General features: G+C 41.3%; 1 protein-coding gene across 17 annotated transcripts in view; it reads right to left on the bottom strand.

The window, feature by feature from the left end:
* Positions 1-2,696: 2,696 nt before the first annotated feature.
* NBEA (neurobeachin) overlaps positions 2,697-16,452 on the bottom strand; it is a 730,940-nt gene continuing 717,184 nt past the window's right edge. For all 17 annotated transcript variants that reach the window (XM_078375287.1, XM_078375291.1, XM_078375289.1 and 14 more), the window contains 4 exons: positions 10,487-10,588; positions 8,141-8,337; positions 7,215-7,366; positions 2,697-4,526 (listed from right to left, as the gene is read on the bottom strand). In XM_078375287.1, coding sequence (XP_078231413.1) covers positions 4,436-4,526; positions 7,215-7,366; positions 8,141-8,337; positions 10,487-10,588 — 542 coding nt within the window. In that variant the 3' untranslated portion in view covers positions 2,697-4,435. The remainder of the gene's footprint in view (positions 4,527-7,214; positions 7,367-8,140; positions 8,338-10,486; positions 10,589-16,452) is intronic.

Genomic DNA, 16,452 nt, shown 5'->3' with positions numbered 1-16,452 from the left:
ATTTAAAAATATTTCCTCTTTGGGTGCTTATTGGAAATTGATTCTCTGAACCTTGATGGAATAGGCCCACGACTGAGGTGGTACTTGGAGTGGGAGGTTCCCTGGCAGGCATGCAGGTCAGGAGAGGGTGACATGAGGCTGTGGGGCCCTGGGGCAATGAGAAGAGGGAAGTCTGGGGGCTCCAGACCATCTCAGTCAACTTTGCCACTTTGCCTAGGGATCTGATATCTGTCTGCTTATCTATACATTCTGCAGATCACATTTCTTGAGAATCTACTCTGAATCCAGCACTGCCTTAAGGATTTAAACTTCCTGTTGCCTGTGAAGCTCACAGCCACATGGAGGAAAGATAGGCGAGTTATAATAACACACTGCTCAGTGCTGTGCCAGGCACACCAGGGGTGAGGAGGCCGAGCCAGTGGTCAGGAAAGAATTCCCAGAGTGGGGAGCACTTGAGCTGAAACTGTAAGAGTAAGTAAGAATGTCATGATGTTGTAATTTACTTTAAAATATCCAAAATAGACAGGTGAGGTGTTAACTTATATTCTAGGGCTCATCCATTGCCCTGATCAGAAATTGACATTCCAGAAAGGTGTCGTTCCAATACTCCAGCTTCCCAATCCTGAAGAAACCGGGAGTTTTATGAGTTAGGATAGTAAATACTAGAAACGGCTTTTTAGTAGGGGAAATTATTGGCTTCTAAATTAGTTTAATGGATGATAGAAATGTTCTTTTGTTGATGGAATTAGTGATGCTAAATATACATATGAGTTCAGTATATGTACTGGCTAAAGTGTTTGAACTTTCCATAACCATAACCAGAGTTTAACAATCTACTGAGGCCTTTAGCACATACTCTTAGGGTGGCGCCCAGGGCTTGATAGATCGGTGACTGGGTTGGAGGATTTAGGTTGCTGATGGCATTACAAGGCTCATGGGATGCTACTTTGTGCATCCGCTTTAAGGGTTCCTTTGAAAATGTAAAGTGGTTAGCCAAGCCCTGGACTTCACCAAACTCACAAGAGTTGCAGACACTCTTTTGCTTGCTTGCTAAAATGTGCTTCATTTAAAAGTATCCTGGTCCAGCATGGTGGCTCACACCTGTAATCACAACATTTTGGGAGGATGAGGCAGGCAGATCACTTGCGGTCAGAAGTTCAAGACCAGCTTGGCCAACATGGGGAAACCCCATCTCTACTGAAAATAAAAAAATTAGCTGGGCATGGTGGTGCGCGCCTGTAATCCCAGCTACTTTGGAAGCTGAGCTGGGAGAGTTGCTTGAACCCAGGAGGTGGAGGTTGCATTGAGCCAAATTGTGCCACTGCACTACAGCCTGGGCAACAGAGCGATACTGTTTCAATTCAAAAAAAAGTATCCCCACACATAGCAGAAACTGGTTCTAAAAATTGTTTGTATCATAAAATGGTGAAGATGTGGTGTTTTGGGGGCTGCCTTTACCTGCCAAAAAGGTTGTGCATGACCAGACTGGTTTACGTCAATCTGCAACAAGGAAGTAGGTGAGTGTCACAGGTAGAGAGAGGCCCCGGCAGGAGGAACCTGAGGGACTCAGGTGCAAGAGAGGTCTCAGGGACTTGCAAATAGGTGGGTTTACCAGGGGTGTTGGCTGCTGGGGGTGGTTCCTGAAGGACTTCTGCACTTTACTGAGATTGGATTTTATCCCTTAAGTCAGTGTTATTGAAAATGTGTCCAAGAACTGCCTGGGATGGGAGGGGGGGTAGCACTCTAGATTCTGCTTTTAAAATAAGCTCCCCAGGTGATTTTTCAACTCACCAGAGTTTAAGAATACCATTTTAAGCCATTGGTATTAGTTTTTCAAAGTGCTGAGGAGTGCTGGGGGGTGCTAGGGGCTCGGTGTGGCAGGGAGGGAGATGACTGGATAGGTGCCTCCACAGCAGGGCGGAGCATGGATGGGAGGGAACAGGTCAGAGGTCAGGTTTTTGGACAGTCCAGACGACAGTGCTAGAAAGGGCGGGCAGTTTCAAAAGACACTTTAGGTAGTGATCAGTCGGCTGGAGTGCCTGGTAGGCTGCAAGGAGAGCTGAGTGAGGCAGCCAGCCAGGCTAATAATGGACAGATTTCTGGCTTGGGGATAGAATGGAGAGTAAGAGCAGCAAGCCTTCCTCAGGCTACTGTTGGGTCTGTCTCTTTCATCCTGGGAATGCAGATGTCATTCTCAGGCCTGTCTGGGCCGCTGCCCCAACCACCCATGCCCATCTGTATGACCAAAGTCCCCTCAGCCCACTTGAGGCTGCCCTTGCTAACAGCTGCTCAGCCTCTTCAGGTCCTCAGTCCCCCCTGCCTGTGCCATGCCTGGTTGCTGATGAGTTCTAGAAGGTGTGGTTTCAAATGAAAAAGGCATTATGTGATAACACTCATAAAAGGAGCTATTATAACCTTCACTAGTAAGTTCCTTTTAAATAAAATAAAGACAATCCCCAAAGTGGATTATGTGGAATAGACAATGAGGGCTGTTTCCTGATGGTCACTGTTGCCCCAAATCCCTGCCAGATGGCCTGGTAGAGCGGCTCAGGTTTCAGCAAATGGCAGCACCTCATTAGGACTCGACTTCATGTTTTTAGATGCCTCTACCTCAGATGATGATGACTTCTCAAACCTGTATGACAACACAATGGAAACATGCTAGTGGCATGCCCAACGAAATGTGAAACAATCCGTGAATTCTTTGCATATTTTATTTTTCTTTTTTTGATTTCCAACTCACACACATCTGGCATATTTTACATCTTTGCAATAAAACGTGGTTACAATAGCTTAAGGAATTTATATATCCAAAATATTTCACCATGATCTCAAGATGAAATGAACTTGTCTTCCAGATGTTCAGTATCCTCCCAATTCTAAGCTACAAACTCAAGATATTGCTTACAGCCTGGTGATGGATAACTTAATCGTTACGCTGATTCCCCATAATTTCAGAATTTCATAAATACAAACAACAATGAAGAAGGAATTCGGTGCTAAAACTTACTAGTACAAGGTGGATAACAAATAAGTAATCACGTCAATAAATAATGATATGTTTCTGGTGCAAAGTGCCAATACAAAGAACCCATTATCTTGTTTTATCTTTTTAAATAAATGACTGCAAGTGAGTGTAAATTCTGAGAAAATTACATTCCTGTAACATGCCTCATAGCCCTACCGACACAATATGTACATCTATGACGATACAGTCACCAAATATACAAAGAAGAAACATGAAGAAAGTGTATATACCCCTGGGTGTATAACTTGATCAGTACAATGTATGGAAAATCATCTGATAGCCATCATTTTATATCATAAAAGATGAAGTGCCTTAGGCTAAGAATGTGGCTTTAGGTGAGAATTTCACGAGAACCTAAAAGAATAACTTCAGTTATTGTTGTAATAAAGTCTGACTTGTTATTAAAGAAACTAAGCTATTCAAGAACCAATGAGAGAAAAAAAAGTTAGCATCAGATTATCCTCCCCTAATGTTTACACACCGAGCCAGTGGGATGACTCTGGAAGTGCTGGGAAGTTATTACTACGAACTAACGCTCATGACTCCTATTTAACAAGAAAAACCAGGACCTCATCCCTAAGCCCCCTTTCTGCTGTGTCTTCAAATTATGCAGGGTAGGGCTGAATTTTCTTTGTATAAAGTACCCCAAATGGCAAATAATGGCTTAGTATCCAAATGCTTTATGAGCAAATTTCACTCAGAAGGGATGAATTTAGATTAAAAAGTGCAAACTATATTTGAGTGAAAATGTCAAAAATTACTGATGGAGCCCAAATTCAACCCTTTCATACAAGCTGTGTCCTTGGACAGATCTTTCTGTTTCATAGTGTGAATGCACCTGTTCCATCAAGCCATCGGGAGAAAAGGACATGCAAGTTGTAACTCCACAATAAAATTAAGAAACATTTTGTTCTTTATACAAGGTTTTACTTTTACAAAAGTATCCCTTTTAAATAAGATGCATCTGATGTACAAAGTATCAAACGTGGTTTTTTTTTTTTTTTTTTTTCTCAGCTTGAAAAGAGGCTGGAAATGGGATGCAGGTTAGGTTCAAAGCTTAAACTTTGTAACAGCTGAACACAAGGTTCCTCAGAATTGTCAAAAGTCTCTTGTGACACATCCTACAACCTTTTCTCAAGAAACAACAATATATGAAATAATTACCAAAACATCTCCTAATTCATATAATTTACATGATATAAGCTTGCTTGATAGCAGCTGGTGTTCAGTCATGAAAAAACACACATAGTAAAATGGTTGCTGACTACAATGTACAGCTATTGCTGGGTGTGATGGAATGTACAAACGGAGGTCGATGTAGACGAGTTTTTTCCACCAGAGATATTGCCTTTCCACGCAGCACTTGTGCTCTCAGCTTTAACTCGGCTTTTGGTTCTTCCTTTATCTTCAGTATCTGTTCTGATGCTCATAATGCCACCGATTAAAATCTATGTTAAAAGCTACAATGCTACCAGAAGCCATGCCAGTGATCAGAGTCCTGGAAAAGCAGAAACAGCAGGTAAGAGTGATACCGAATCATTCCCGTGGTTGCTATTTTACACTAGACAGCATCGCAATCTCAAAGTTTGGCATTTGACAGTAGACAATATCATGATCTCAAAGTTTGCCAAGTCTTAATTTTGTGTTCATGGAAGTAGCACTGAAATTTCTTCTTGGTTCTGCTGGGAGAAGCACAGTTGGCCTGCACATGCCTGCACAGGCAGCCCTGCTGCAGAGCATGAGAGCCCACAGAATCAAATTTCCAGCCTCTGCTGGGTGCCCCATTTCTCTCAGCAATCACACATGTGCCTGTCCGCTGCCTTGCTTTGGACATCTACTGGATTCTCTGAGGACATCTGGTGTTTCTTCCTATCTCTCTGACCTTTCTTTTCTTTGCCCCCTTGAATCACTCCACCTCTTGCCCTCTCGGTCCACACTCTCCCTGGATGTAAATGCAATGATGTCTCTTTCTAAAGCCCCAGACACTGATTTCCCATTACCCATTGCAGGTCACTGCCAGGCTGTGTCACAAAACCCTCAGATTCAACATGTCCACCATGATGAATCACTGGTACCTTCTGACCTCGCTGGTCTTTTGCTGGTTAAGTTGCCCTTGTCTCCTCTCCCTTTCCCTCCTAACTGATCAGCCCTTGAGCTCTGAGGTTTCTTTCTCAGAGATGTTCCTTCCCCAGTCCCGCTGCCACTGACCGAATGTAGGCAAGTTTCAGAATTTCTGTCTATGTGAAGTGTGGCTTCACTTTTGATTAGACACCTCATCCAATAAATACCTTTTCAGTAATATCCCCAACACATGTTTATCAATTTATAATTTATATGCATGCATTCTTCATTATAAAACAACAAAATAATCAAAACCAAGGATGAGATTAAAACAGAAATGTAGTGTCTCCCCCCTCCATCTGGAGAACCCCTAACACTATTGCGACTTTGAATGTGCTCATTCATCCACCCTCTCTGTGCCTGGTGAATGGATGAGCATCTTCCGGAGTCTTTCCTGCCCTCCCTGGCCTCTGAGAAGAGTTTGTCCCTTCCTTCTTCTGTTATTCTGTTCCTGGTGCCCTCATATGCAATGATTATGAGGACCTGAGCCCTCTGGGGTTAGTTTCTTGTTGTGGATCCTTAGTGCTTTGCATTGTACGCAACCTCTGATGATGGCAGCAAAATGAATACACAAATAGGTAAGAATATCAGAGAAACACCGGAACGACGCGCAAACACCAACCGCTTCAAACACTCTGGAAACACACATATGTACAAACAGTAACACAATGAACCATTCCCATTTATTTGTAAGTATGGACTGCAACACTTTGGGATACTCCAATACTAACCCTAAACCTTCTTTAAAAACAGTCTAGGCCGGGCGCAGTGGCTCAAGCCTGTAATCCCAGCACTTTGGGAGGCCGAGGTGGGTGGATCACGAGGTCAAGAGATCGAGACCATCCTGGTCAACATGGTGAAACCCCGTCTCTACTAAAGATTCCAAAAATTAGCTGGGCATGGTGGCACGTGCCTGTAATCCCAGCTACTCAGGAGGCTGAGGCAGGAGAATTGCCCGAACCCAGGAGGCAGAGGTTGCGGTGAGCCGAGATCATGCCATTGCACTCCAGCCTGGGTAACAAGAGCGAAACTCCGTCTCAAAAAAAATAAAAATAAAAAAAAATAAAAACAGTCTGGGCTGCAGACCAAACATCCTTTTCTAGATTAGATTTGCTTACAGTGTTTTTCCCAATGACTTCAGTACCATTTTATTGTACTGTGAAGACGCTTCATTAACTTTATTATACGTCTTAATATTTAAAATATTTTAAAACCAATATTGTTATGAGGAATATTACATGTAGTTGGGAAAAACATCGGTTAACAAGCTTTTCTTATTTCTGCTAAATAGCAAAAATGAGAAATTACATGCCAAATTCAGATTATAGGGTTGTAGTTTACTTTAAAGGCTGAGGGACTTTATATTTCTAATATTATTTTCATTTCATAAGAAACCCAAAGGTAGATTTTAGGAAACAATAAAATCCTTTTGCAAATTGAAGAACAATGGAAAATCATTATTAATGGATTAATATTCATAGCAACTCTTTCCAGGAGAGAGGTGGATTAAAGGATTAAAGTGTTTTAGGGAAATACATACAGTAAACCAAAATAACATAAATGAGAAACAGGTAAATAACGTGGGGGTAAAAGATTGTTCTGGGCAATGCGTGAGTACCACATTGCTATTGAAAGAGAGGCCAGCTGCAGCCCCCACTATGAGCTTTGCTGGAAACTGGTTAGCTGGAAGTAGGTCTCACACTGAATCCCACCTCTGCTGAAAAATATGTGTTTCCCTCACATCATACAAGCCAGGGTGGCCTGTCTGAGACCAGGCAAGGGCCTGAGAAAAGGGAACTTGGTGGGAGTAAGTTCTGTGTCTTGGGCCCTTAGAACTTGTCTGGAGGCCCCCGTTCTTCATCAGATCCATTTCTTTTTTTCCTTCTTATTCTCTTCCTGTGTTCCCCTCTCACTAGAATCCTTATTCTTCCCCTCATTTTCCCCTTTTCTTTGCCAGTCTTCGTTCATCTGCATGCTGGAATTGCACTCACAGTACAATTCACCCTTGATAGAACGAAGAGAGCCTTCAATGACAGTTCTCAGTGATAACACTTGTCCTTCTCACCTCTGGTCATGGGACAAGTCCATTGCTCTAATGCCGGCATCACATCCAGGGTAAATGTACAGTTGCTTGAAGTCACAGGCCTGCCAGACCTCCACCACCCCATTGTCCCCTCCGGTGACCAGGTTCTGGCCATCACTGCTCAGGAGAATGGCCTTCGGAAAAGGTAAAACAAAACAAAACAAAAAACACAACCGTTTCTCTCAATTTTTCCTAAATAGCCAACTGTCACTACTGAAAAGCACTCAGTCCAGTTCCCTTATCATTATTGTCTACTGTTAGTCATTTATCCAACTTTTCTCAAGTTCAATCCACAGAATTTCTAATGTGGAAATTCATCAAAGTTCTTACATATACAAAAGATCTTATTAAAACCAAGATTAAATTCCCAAGGGAATATTATTAACTTAATCGAGGAAGAACTTGAGCATTAACATGTTTAGTTAAATGATGAATATTAACATTGTAGAGCATTTTAGAACAAATGGAAGAAGTATATTTCAAAACAGAGTTTAATAATGACAAACCAGCAATTATAATTTATTTGTGAATGAAGGGTAAATGGGTATATGTAATTTTTGCTGAGGGTTCTAAAGATAGAAATCTTTGAAAATAAACTCACTTTTAATGTTGTGAGGGTGCAGCGCTGAAACAATTATAAAAGGAGCTTTAAAAAATCTCCCAAGGGTTTAAGCTTTAATCAAACAACAGCTATCATTTCTGAAGTCTAATTCACTGGGTTAATTACTTGCAATTAAATGAACTTTGGGTTTGTTTAAAGTATCAGTCCATGTGAAATTATATACTTTTAAACGAGAACACATTTATCTGGATAGCACAGAAATTCTATTATGAATTATTTAATGTAAAACAATCCGTCTTTAATCTCTTGGCTTCAGTCCTGCTTAGCACGAAGTACACAGATTTACCCGTGTTGAATCATTGATCTCCATTTGAGCCAAAAGTTTCCCATTAATGCTGAAATTGCTGAATCGCCCTCGTTCATAGTATATGATACAGTGGCCTTCGCTGGAGACGGAAATCAAGCGTGGAAATAAGCAGTTTTCTGGTCCTTCAAGGGCTCTCAGCAAATCTCCAGTGATGGTGTGGACAAGGCAAGGGCCCTCTGCAAAGTGAGGACATCAATGCCCAGGGTCAGTTGGGGTGACAAAGGACACACTAGCTCCCACCAACCTGAAAACCTCCCTGGGCGTGCACTCAGATTTGATGAAAGAAGACAGAAAGGAAAGAGGTGGGCTGGCCAGGCCAAGCGCTGATCCTACATGTGAACAGAGCAAAGCCGGAGAACTAGTTGTATACCACACTCTTATGCTGCAAAACTTTTTCGCCAGGTAAATATTTGATCTTTTCCTTTATCAGGTAATGTTCATAATAAAATGATACAGTTCACAGATTATACGAGAAGAAAAGACTTCATGTGCCAGGCGTTTTCTCATAATATGCTTTTAGAACCGTTTCTTGAAAGTTTAATAGAATTATCAAAAGAGCTGCTCATTTTCTCAAATCGAATGAAAATTGTATGCATTGTACCACACAAATGCATTACCTCAAGTACATTTTACCTTTTTCTGTATTTTATATGTAAAATGTAAAAGCAAAATTGAGAAAACTGATTAAGTAATTCAGCCTACAGAAACATATTTTGTCTTTCAAATAAATGAACAGTGAGGCAAGCGTGTGAAAGGAGGGTAAAGGGTGACATTTGGCTCCAATTGTTTCTGGGTTTCTTTGCCCTTATAAAGTCGTCTTGATACGGTAAAAAATTCACTGATCAATTCACAAAAATTGGTTAATATAGTCTGGTATTCCACTGTCCCAAAAAGATCTCCACAAAACAGTATATGAATTACATGTTTATTTTTCAATTGATCTGAATAGACACATGTTCTACAAAGCAGGTGACATTATTAAATTTTTTCCCGATTACTAAAGTAATAGACTTGCCCTATAGAAAATTAGGAAAAAACCGGCAACCATCTCTAACATCACCACCACCTGTTGTGCCTACTATGTGTCACTTATTTTCCTTTTTTTTTTTTTTTTAAACTTCACAGGGTAAAATGGTATTACACATATTATTACTTTTTAAAATTAAAAGACTGAGAATTTCCCATATGTCCATTTCTGGGTTAATTATTCTTAGATACCAAAATTTTAAAAACATGGTGTGACCCTTCAGACTCCATGGATTCTCTGTAGAACAGCTGAAATGAACTCTAACAACCAAACCTGACTATCTCATCACCTTGATTAAAAAACTTCAATGGTTTCCTACTATAGTCATAAAAAAAAAACTACAAATGCTGTGGCCCAGGGGCCCCTCCCATCCCTCCAGTCTTCTCACTCCTCCCGTTGCTATTATGGTGACACTCCAGCCCCCGGCCCTCCTTTCACTTTTCCAAGCCTCAGGCTCCTTTCTGCCTGGGAGTCTTCCCATGGAGAAGCAAGTTCCCTGACTTCCTGAAACAAACTGTCTTCTACAAAAACTCCGAAGAGGCTGGGCACAGTGGCTCACGCTTGTTAATTCCAGTACTTTGGAAGGCTGAGGTGGGCGGATCACCTGAAGTCAGGAGTTGGAGACCAGCCTGGACAACATGGTAAAACCCATCTTCTACTAAAATTACAAAAATTAGCCAGGTGTGGCGGAGGGTGCCAATAATCCCAGCTACTTGGGAGGCTGAGGCAGGAGAAGCACTTGAACCCAGGAGGTGGAAGTTGTAATGAGCTGAGATCATGCCATTGCACTCCAGACTCAAGGAGTGAATCAAAGGCAACAAGAGTGAAACTGTAACTCAAAACAAAACAAAACAAAAAAACAAAACAAAAAAAAACAAAGCAAAACCTCCAAAGAACCAAGTAATCTTTGTTTCCTTTCCATCAACCTCTACACAGCCCCTGGCCTTATAAAGAAAGGGACTTGCAGAGGGAGGGGGTCCAAAGCTGTGTCTCATGAGTGACCTGACCCCCCACCTCCCCCACTCCATCAGGGATACGTTCCCCTTGTCTTTCAAATGTCCTTTATAATGGCTGCATCATATAAATATACTGTTATTTAATTTATCAGTGTTCTGGTTGGATTGCTGTTGACCACAAAATACTACACAAAAATTTACACGTATTTTGTATTAGTGCTAGGAAATATCAGCCACAAAACTAAACGTCTGCAAATAAGTTCCGATACCATTTGTCTACAGTCGTGGTATGAGAAAATGGTCATTTTCTAAACATTTGAAATGAAAGAAATGACTTCTGACCTTTAGCACCACTGATAACAAGCCCGAGCTCTGCACAGACAGAAACACAGACAACTTCATGGTCATGGCCTGTGAGAACGGCTCTCGGTGCAGGATAGTCACCTGAAAGAAAACGGCAGCAATGAGGCACCGCGGACCAACGGCACCGGGAGAGGGCTGCAGCAGCGCAGCCTTCACAAACGTACCATGTTTATTAAGGCATTATTATTGAGCTGTGTGACCATGAGCCAGTTTCTTAACCTATCTGCTCTCCTCTTCCGTGAAATGCACATAACTAGTGAACTTATTAAACAAGCTGTTTATATACACTCTCATCATGTTCTACGCATATCACGTACGTTAACTTGTCCTGTCGACAAGATGACAGGACAAGTTAACGTACGTGATATGCGTAGAACATGGTAAGAATGGTAATGAGTATTCTTTTTCTTCCATTATTGTTAAGAAATGGCGCAATGTCTGCTAAGGCATTTATCTGTGTTACTTACCTATGAGGTAGGTACTCTTACAATCCCTAGTCTATAGCCTAGAAATCCAAGGCTTTCCATGGTGGTTCAACTTGCCCAAGTTCATACAGCTATGTGCTGGAACCAACCCACTTCACTTTATCAGTGCAAACCTAGCTAAAAAGTCCTGCTGAATTATATCCCCGAAGCATGTTCACTGCTAACTGCTTTCGTAAACTGAACGACTTACAGAATATTATGCCTTTTGTATGAAGTTCTACATTTTTCTCTTCTTTTACCAAAAGGAAATGAGCTTACTCTGCATCACCCATACAGGCTGTTTAGTTTGTGATCTTTCTTTTCTGGCACTTGTGTTCTTTGCATGCTTGCCTGTTTTTCTCTGTGAATTCCTATTTTTGGTGGGATAACCACCCCAGCCCCCCATCCTGTCTCTCAGAGAAACACCCCATACTCTGGTCTTGGTGCCCCTCTTTCCCAGAGCTGCCTCCTAGGTTGAACTCCTGGCCCTCACTGGAGACCAGCCTGGCCAACATGGTAAAACCCCTCTTCTACTAAAATTACAAAAATTAGCCAGGTGTGGTGGAGGGTGCCTGTAATCCCTGCTACTTGGGAGGCTGAGGAAAAGAAGCACTTGAACCCAGGAGGTGGAAGTTGTAGTGAGCTGAGATCATGCCATTGCACTCCAGACTGGGCAACAAGAGTGAAAGTGTAACTTAGTTGAAGCTGAAGGAAGCTGAAGGTTCCAGGGCTGGCAGAGGCACCTCCCCCTGGATAGCCCCTTCTTTGGCACTGATGGGACCCCTGGGTGCTGGCCAGCTGGACTGCTGCTCTAGTTCTCTGCCCACAGTGGCAAGAGGGAAGCCACAGAAAGTTCACAAGGAAAGTGCATAACTACAAAGCCTTACCTAGTAAGGTGCCCCCCATCTTCCACTGTGCTCTGCCAAGAGCCCCTTCCTTAAGACCTGCCTATCTTCTGTCTTCCCAGGGATTTCTCAGTTTTATTTAATTTTTTTCAGACCCATCAGCTCCAGTTTTGCTTTTGAGGGATCTCTTAGACGGAGTGTGGGAGAAGGGGAACAGCAGCTCACGCTAGTTTGCCATCTTTTTCTAAATACATGGATATTGCTTAAATGCGTTTTGACTATTGGTAGAGTGTCCATTTATAACGTCAGCCGTCCTGGATTTGTCTGAAACACATTTATACCATTTATAAAATTATGTTTTACACTGTCAGAAAAAGGTGAAAAAGAAAAAAAAAATTGTTTCAAAGATGCTCATAACATAAGCTTTAAGCATTGAGAAGAGTTCTCAAAAGAAAGGAAATCAGCATATCAAAGGGATCTCTGCAGCCCATGTTTACTGCAGCAATATTTACAATAGCTCAGGTGTGGAATCACCTGAGTGTCCAACAAATAATGAAAGGATAAAGAAAACGAGGTATATTTACCTAATGGAATATTATTCTGCTATTAAGAAAAGAAATCCTGTCATTTGCAACAACACAGATGGAACCGAAGGACATCAGGTTAAGTGAAATAAGCCAGGCACGGCAAGACAACTGTCCCGTGTTCTTACTTATATGTAGGAGCTGAAGAAATTGATTTCACAGAGGGAATAAACAGAATGGTGGTTACCGGAGGTGGGCAAGGGTGGTGGGGAGGGGTTGGTTAATGGGTAAAACAACACAGTTAGGTAGATACAGTTAGAAGGAATAAGATAGCATGATAGGATGCCTACAGCTAACAATTTATTGTACATTTCAAAATAACGAGAATAGAAGATTTGGAATGTTCCTGATGCAAAGAAATAATAAACGTTTGAGGTGTTGGATATCTCAGTTACCCAGATTTGATCATTACACATTGTATCCTTGTATCAACATATCTCATCAATATGTACAACCATTATGTATCCATAAAAATTAAATCTTAAAAAAAGTACTGGTAAGATTTTGTGTGTAATATCAGCTTTAACTTTTCTAAATGATAATTTTATCTTGGAGAGACTAACATATTGGAAAACCCTGAAATTATACACTTAATTCATTTATATAGAATAAATAGTTTTGAGCACTTTCCCTAATGTGCTATAGAAAAAATAAGCAACCTGATCCTATTGCAGAGAATGAGAAAAAAATGTATAAAATGTTCCTTATGCATGTTATACATTTTCTGCTAGGAAATGAGTTTTTCAAAGGCTCATGTCTGATTCAGAGAGTTTAACGTGTTTTGTTTGTTTCATTACAATTTCCCCAGGTCATCTGAATAAACTGTGGCACTTAACTACTAGGGGATATTGTCTAGGGCCCCTGAAAGCACGTTTCCTTCTTTAAGCGAAAGGCAAATAAAATGCCATTTCAGGCTTTCAGAGTTGGGAAACCTGCAGTGGGGGGAAAGCTTATTTCCTGTATTTCATTTTGTTGCTAGGGACAGATGTCACACACCCAACAATCATTCGAAATCTTGGGAATATTCAGTCACTGTCACATCACGGTTGATGGATGTAGCCCAGGGTTAAAGGGCCCAGTGCAGAGGGAGGTGCAGGTGGAAAGCCCCTCTGAGGGCCACTGCCATTGCCCTCAGCCCCACCGCTGCCTCCACAGAAGCATCGCTGTGTGGTGGAATGACTAGAACTGATGAAGAACAAACACATCCAATTTTTACATTCCTTATAGATATGCATTTGGAAACTCTGAATATTTAAAAGGCTTAAAATAAACAAATTCCGTCCTCCTTTTATCAAAAGTCATTTCAATATTATGAAAACGGATGATGAAAACAATACACTAGTATTAGATGCTGCGGTTCACATAGACCTGGTAAGGAGAGGTTTTTCAGTGAGACGGTCCCTGGCTTTTAGGAGAATGGTCAGAGTAAAGAACTCACGGTTCTACTTTTAAACCTCATTTGTGGGACACTGATATGCAGGGGAAGCCGTGGTCCTTCTGATTTAGAATGAAACAAAGCCAGTGGAGTTTCTAAGACCTCTGCCCCGCAGTGAGTTGATGAAGCTCCTGATGTATGACATTAGATTTTCCTTCTCACCTTGGGGAAGTCACTGGAGAACCACGGCAAAAGTATAAACCATGTTTATACTGAGATAAAATACGATGCCTTTTAAAAGTTAAAATCCCAGGATAAGGGATGGTCGTTTCATTACTACTACGATTTCAAGGTTTATTTCAACACATTATATTAGAAATTTGCTGGGATAGTTGAGAAGAGCGGTATTGGTCAGGAGTCCCTTATCAAGACCCCAACTTGTCAGCCACAGGTGGGTGCTGTAGAGATCTGTTCCAAATACCAAACATGCTTGCTCCCGCATTTCCCAAGGTCCCAAGATAAATGCAAATAAAAACATTCTGTGGGTTGGCAAGTGTCAAATTCACCCATGATGTGTTTTCATTTCCTTATGTACTCACAGACATAAGGAACAGAAGTGAGGAATAGAAGACATATACGGTGGAAGCATTTATTCATTCACTCTAACTTCTTTTTCCTCTTCTGAGATAACAATGACTACATTTTTCTGGGAGCACTGCCACTGCAGGGCAAATGCTACTCTTGAAGTCCTGAGCCCAGATCTAGGTCACGGTACAGGACTGTCTCACCCTTACCTCTAAAAACAACTAATGGTATCGTCCACCTCCCCTTCCTCAGGAAGCTGGGCTTTGCGTAAAGTCCAGACACCCCCGGTCTGGAAATCGAAGCCCTCTAATCAGAACACATTAGTCACTGTATACATTGCTTCCGACCTAGGCCCAGGACCTTTCTTGATGCCTTAGTCCTGTACAGGGAAAGGAAAAGCAGAGGCTGAGTGGCAAGCAGCTCCCTTCTCAGTCTGGAACCCGGAAAGTCTCCTGGTGTTAGGCTGGGGGACAGAGTGGATGAGTGGTCTACCACAGAATGGGCTCTGTGATATGGATGTTTCAATACATCCGTTCCCTTTTGGTCTTTGACAAGCCCTGCAAGGTGGAACTACTGCATATGGAGCTCTGCTTCCTCTGATCTTAAAAAGATGGTTTAACACACTCTAAATCCTAGCTAAGATTCCTTGCTCTGAGAAGTGAGACGAACTTGTCTAATGCATCTAAATCTAAATATATTCTACAACTCTCTCTGCGCTATTCATTGTCCATGCTTTCATTTCTTACACTAGCATCAGTTAGTGACAGTTGCGGAGCTGGGCACCAGGATAGTCTTTGAAAAACAAGGCTGGATGCAAACAAAGAGAGGGCTGTGATTTGGCAGATGTTTGGTGACAGGTTGTGGCTGGCAGGAGGGTCAGCGTCCAGAGCTGAGGCATACACAATGGGAGCCTGGAGAACGTGTGTGCGCAGCTGGAGTCTCCTCTGCAACTGGCCTCTCCTTTCACAGTCTGCATAATGCCTGTACATGAGCTACAGGACTTATTTTTAAAAGGTAGAATGGAAAAGCATGTGTTATCTACAGTACCCAATGCATATTTGTAGATTTGAGTTGAAAAGATGAACAGTAAATCCTCTTCAAAGTTTCACATGGCTATGATTTAAAACTTTTTGTACGTATGTATATCAAATTCTCTATAAAGCACCTTATATCTAGTATACACATTAAAACGACATAGTTTAAAAGCAGATTGGCTTTTGAGCTTAGGTCCCAATGTATTCTGAGTGTCTGCTGAAGAGACAACAATGTTAACTTGCCTCTCTTGTGACTATCTTGTTGGAAGCTATAGCACGTAATGAGAAATGTCAAGTCCCAAGATCAATGAAATTTTGGACTCTAGGGATTCCACAGGAATAGAATTGATCCTTTTAAAGAACACCAGTCAGAGATGGGTTGTAATATATTGTAAAGATAGGCTCAAGAGGATAAGCGGCCAAGTCCAAGATACCTACCTGACAAAAAATTCAATCAGCTTTTAGCACAAATTGCCAGCTCGGCTCCACTCTCTTTCATGCAGTAGCCTGCTTCCAATTAAAGTGCGCAAATTAATTTTTATCACTTTCAAATTAGTTTCTGAATTTGTATAAAAGTCTGTTTCATATGAAAGCATCTGTCCCTCACAGCTTTGCAATTCTGTTATCTAGTTAGGGACCTATTTAAAGTCTCCAAGATAATTTCTATGATCAAAGCCACAAGTTTGAAAGAATAACAATAAATATTATTGTAAAATACATTAATAAAACAACGATAATTTGACTCTAACCTACACTAGGCAGCCGTTGCTTATATCTTTTATGGTCTGAGACTCTGTATCTAATAGTCTGCTTACAGATACTCATTCTCTTTGCGACCAATTCATCACAATGGTCAAAAGGATTAGAAAAAGACTAATAATTCTGAGATGTCTGCATTTGTCACACTACACATTTGACACAATAAAACCACACATACTTCCTATATCTGCCTAAGACATTTCACAAAGATAACATTTTTTTCTTTGTGGAATTAACAGAGCTATCCATTACAATGGAATAATGACAGTGCAAGAGAAACAAATACATTAAGTCGGTTG

The sequence above is a fragment of the Callithrix jacchus genome, chromosome 5 (assembly GCF_049354715.1).
Source record: "Callithrix jacchus isolate 240 chromosome 5, calJac240_pri, whole genome shotgun sequence".
Lineage (NCBI taxonomy): Eukaryota > Metazoa > Chordata > Mammalia > Primates > Cebidae > Callithrix > Callithrix jacchus.
This window is presented reverse-complemented; position numbering and strand designations above follow the sequence as displayed.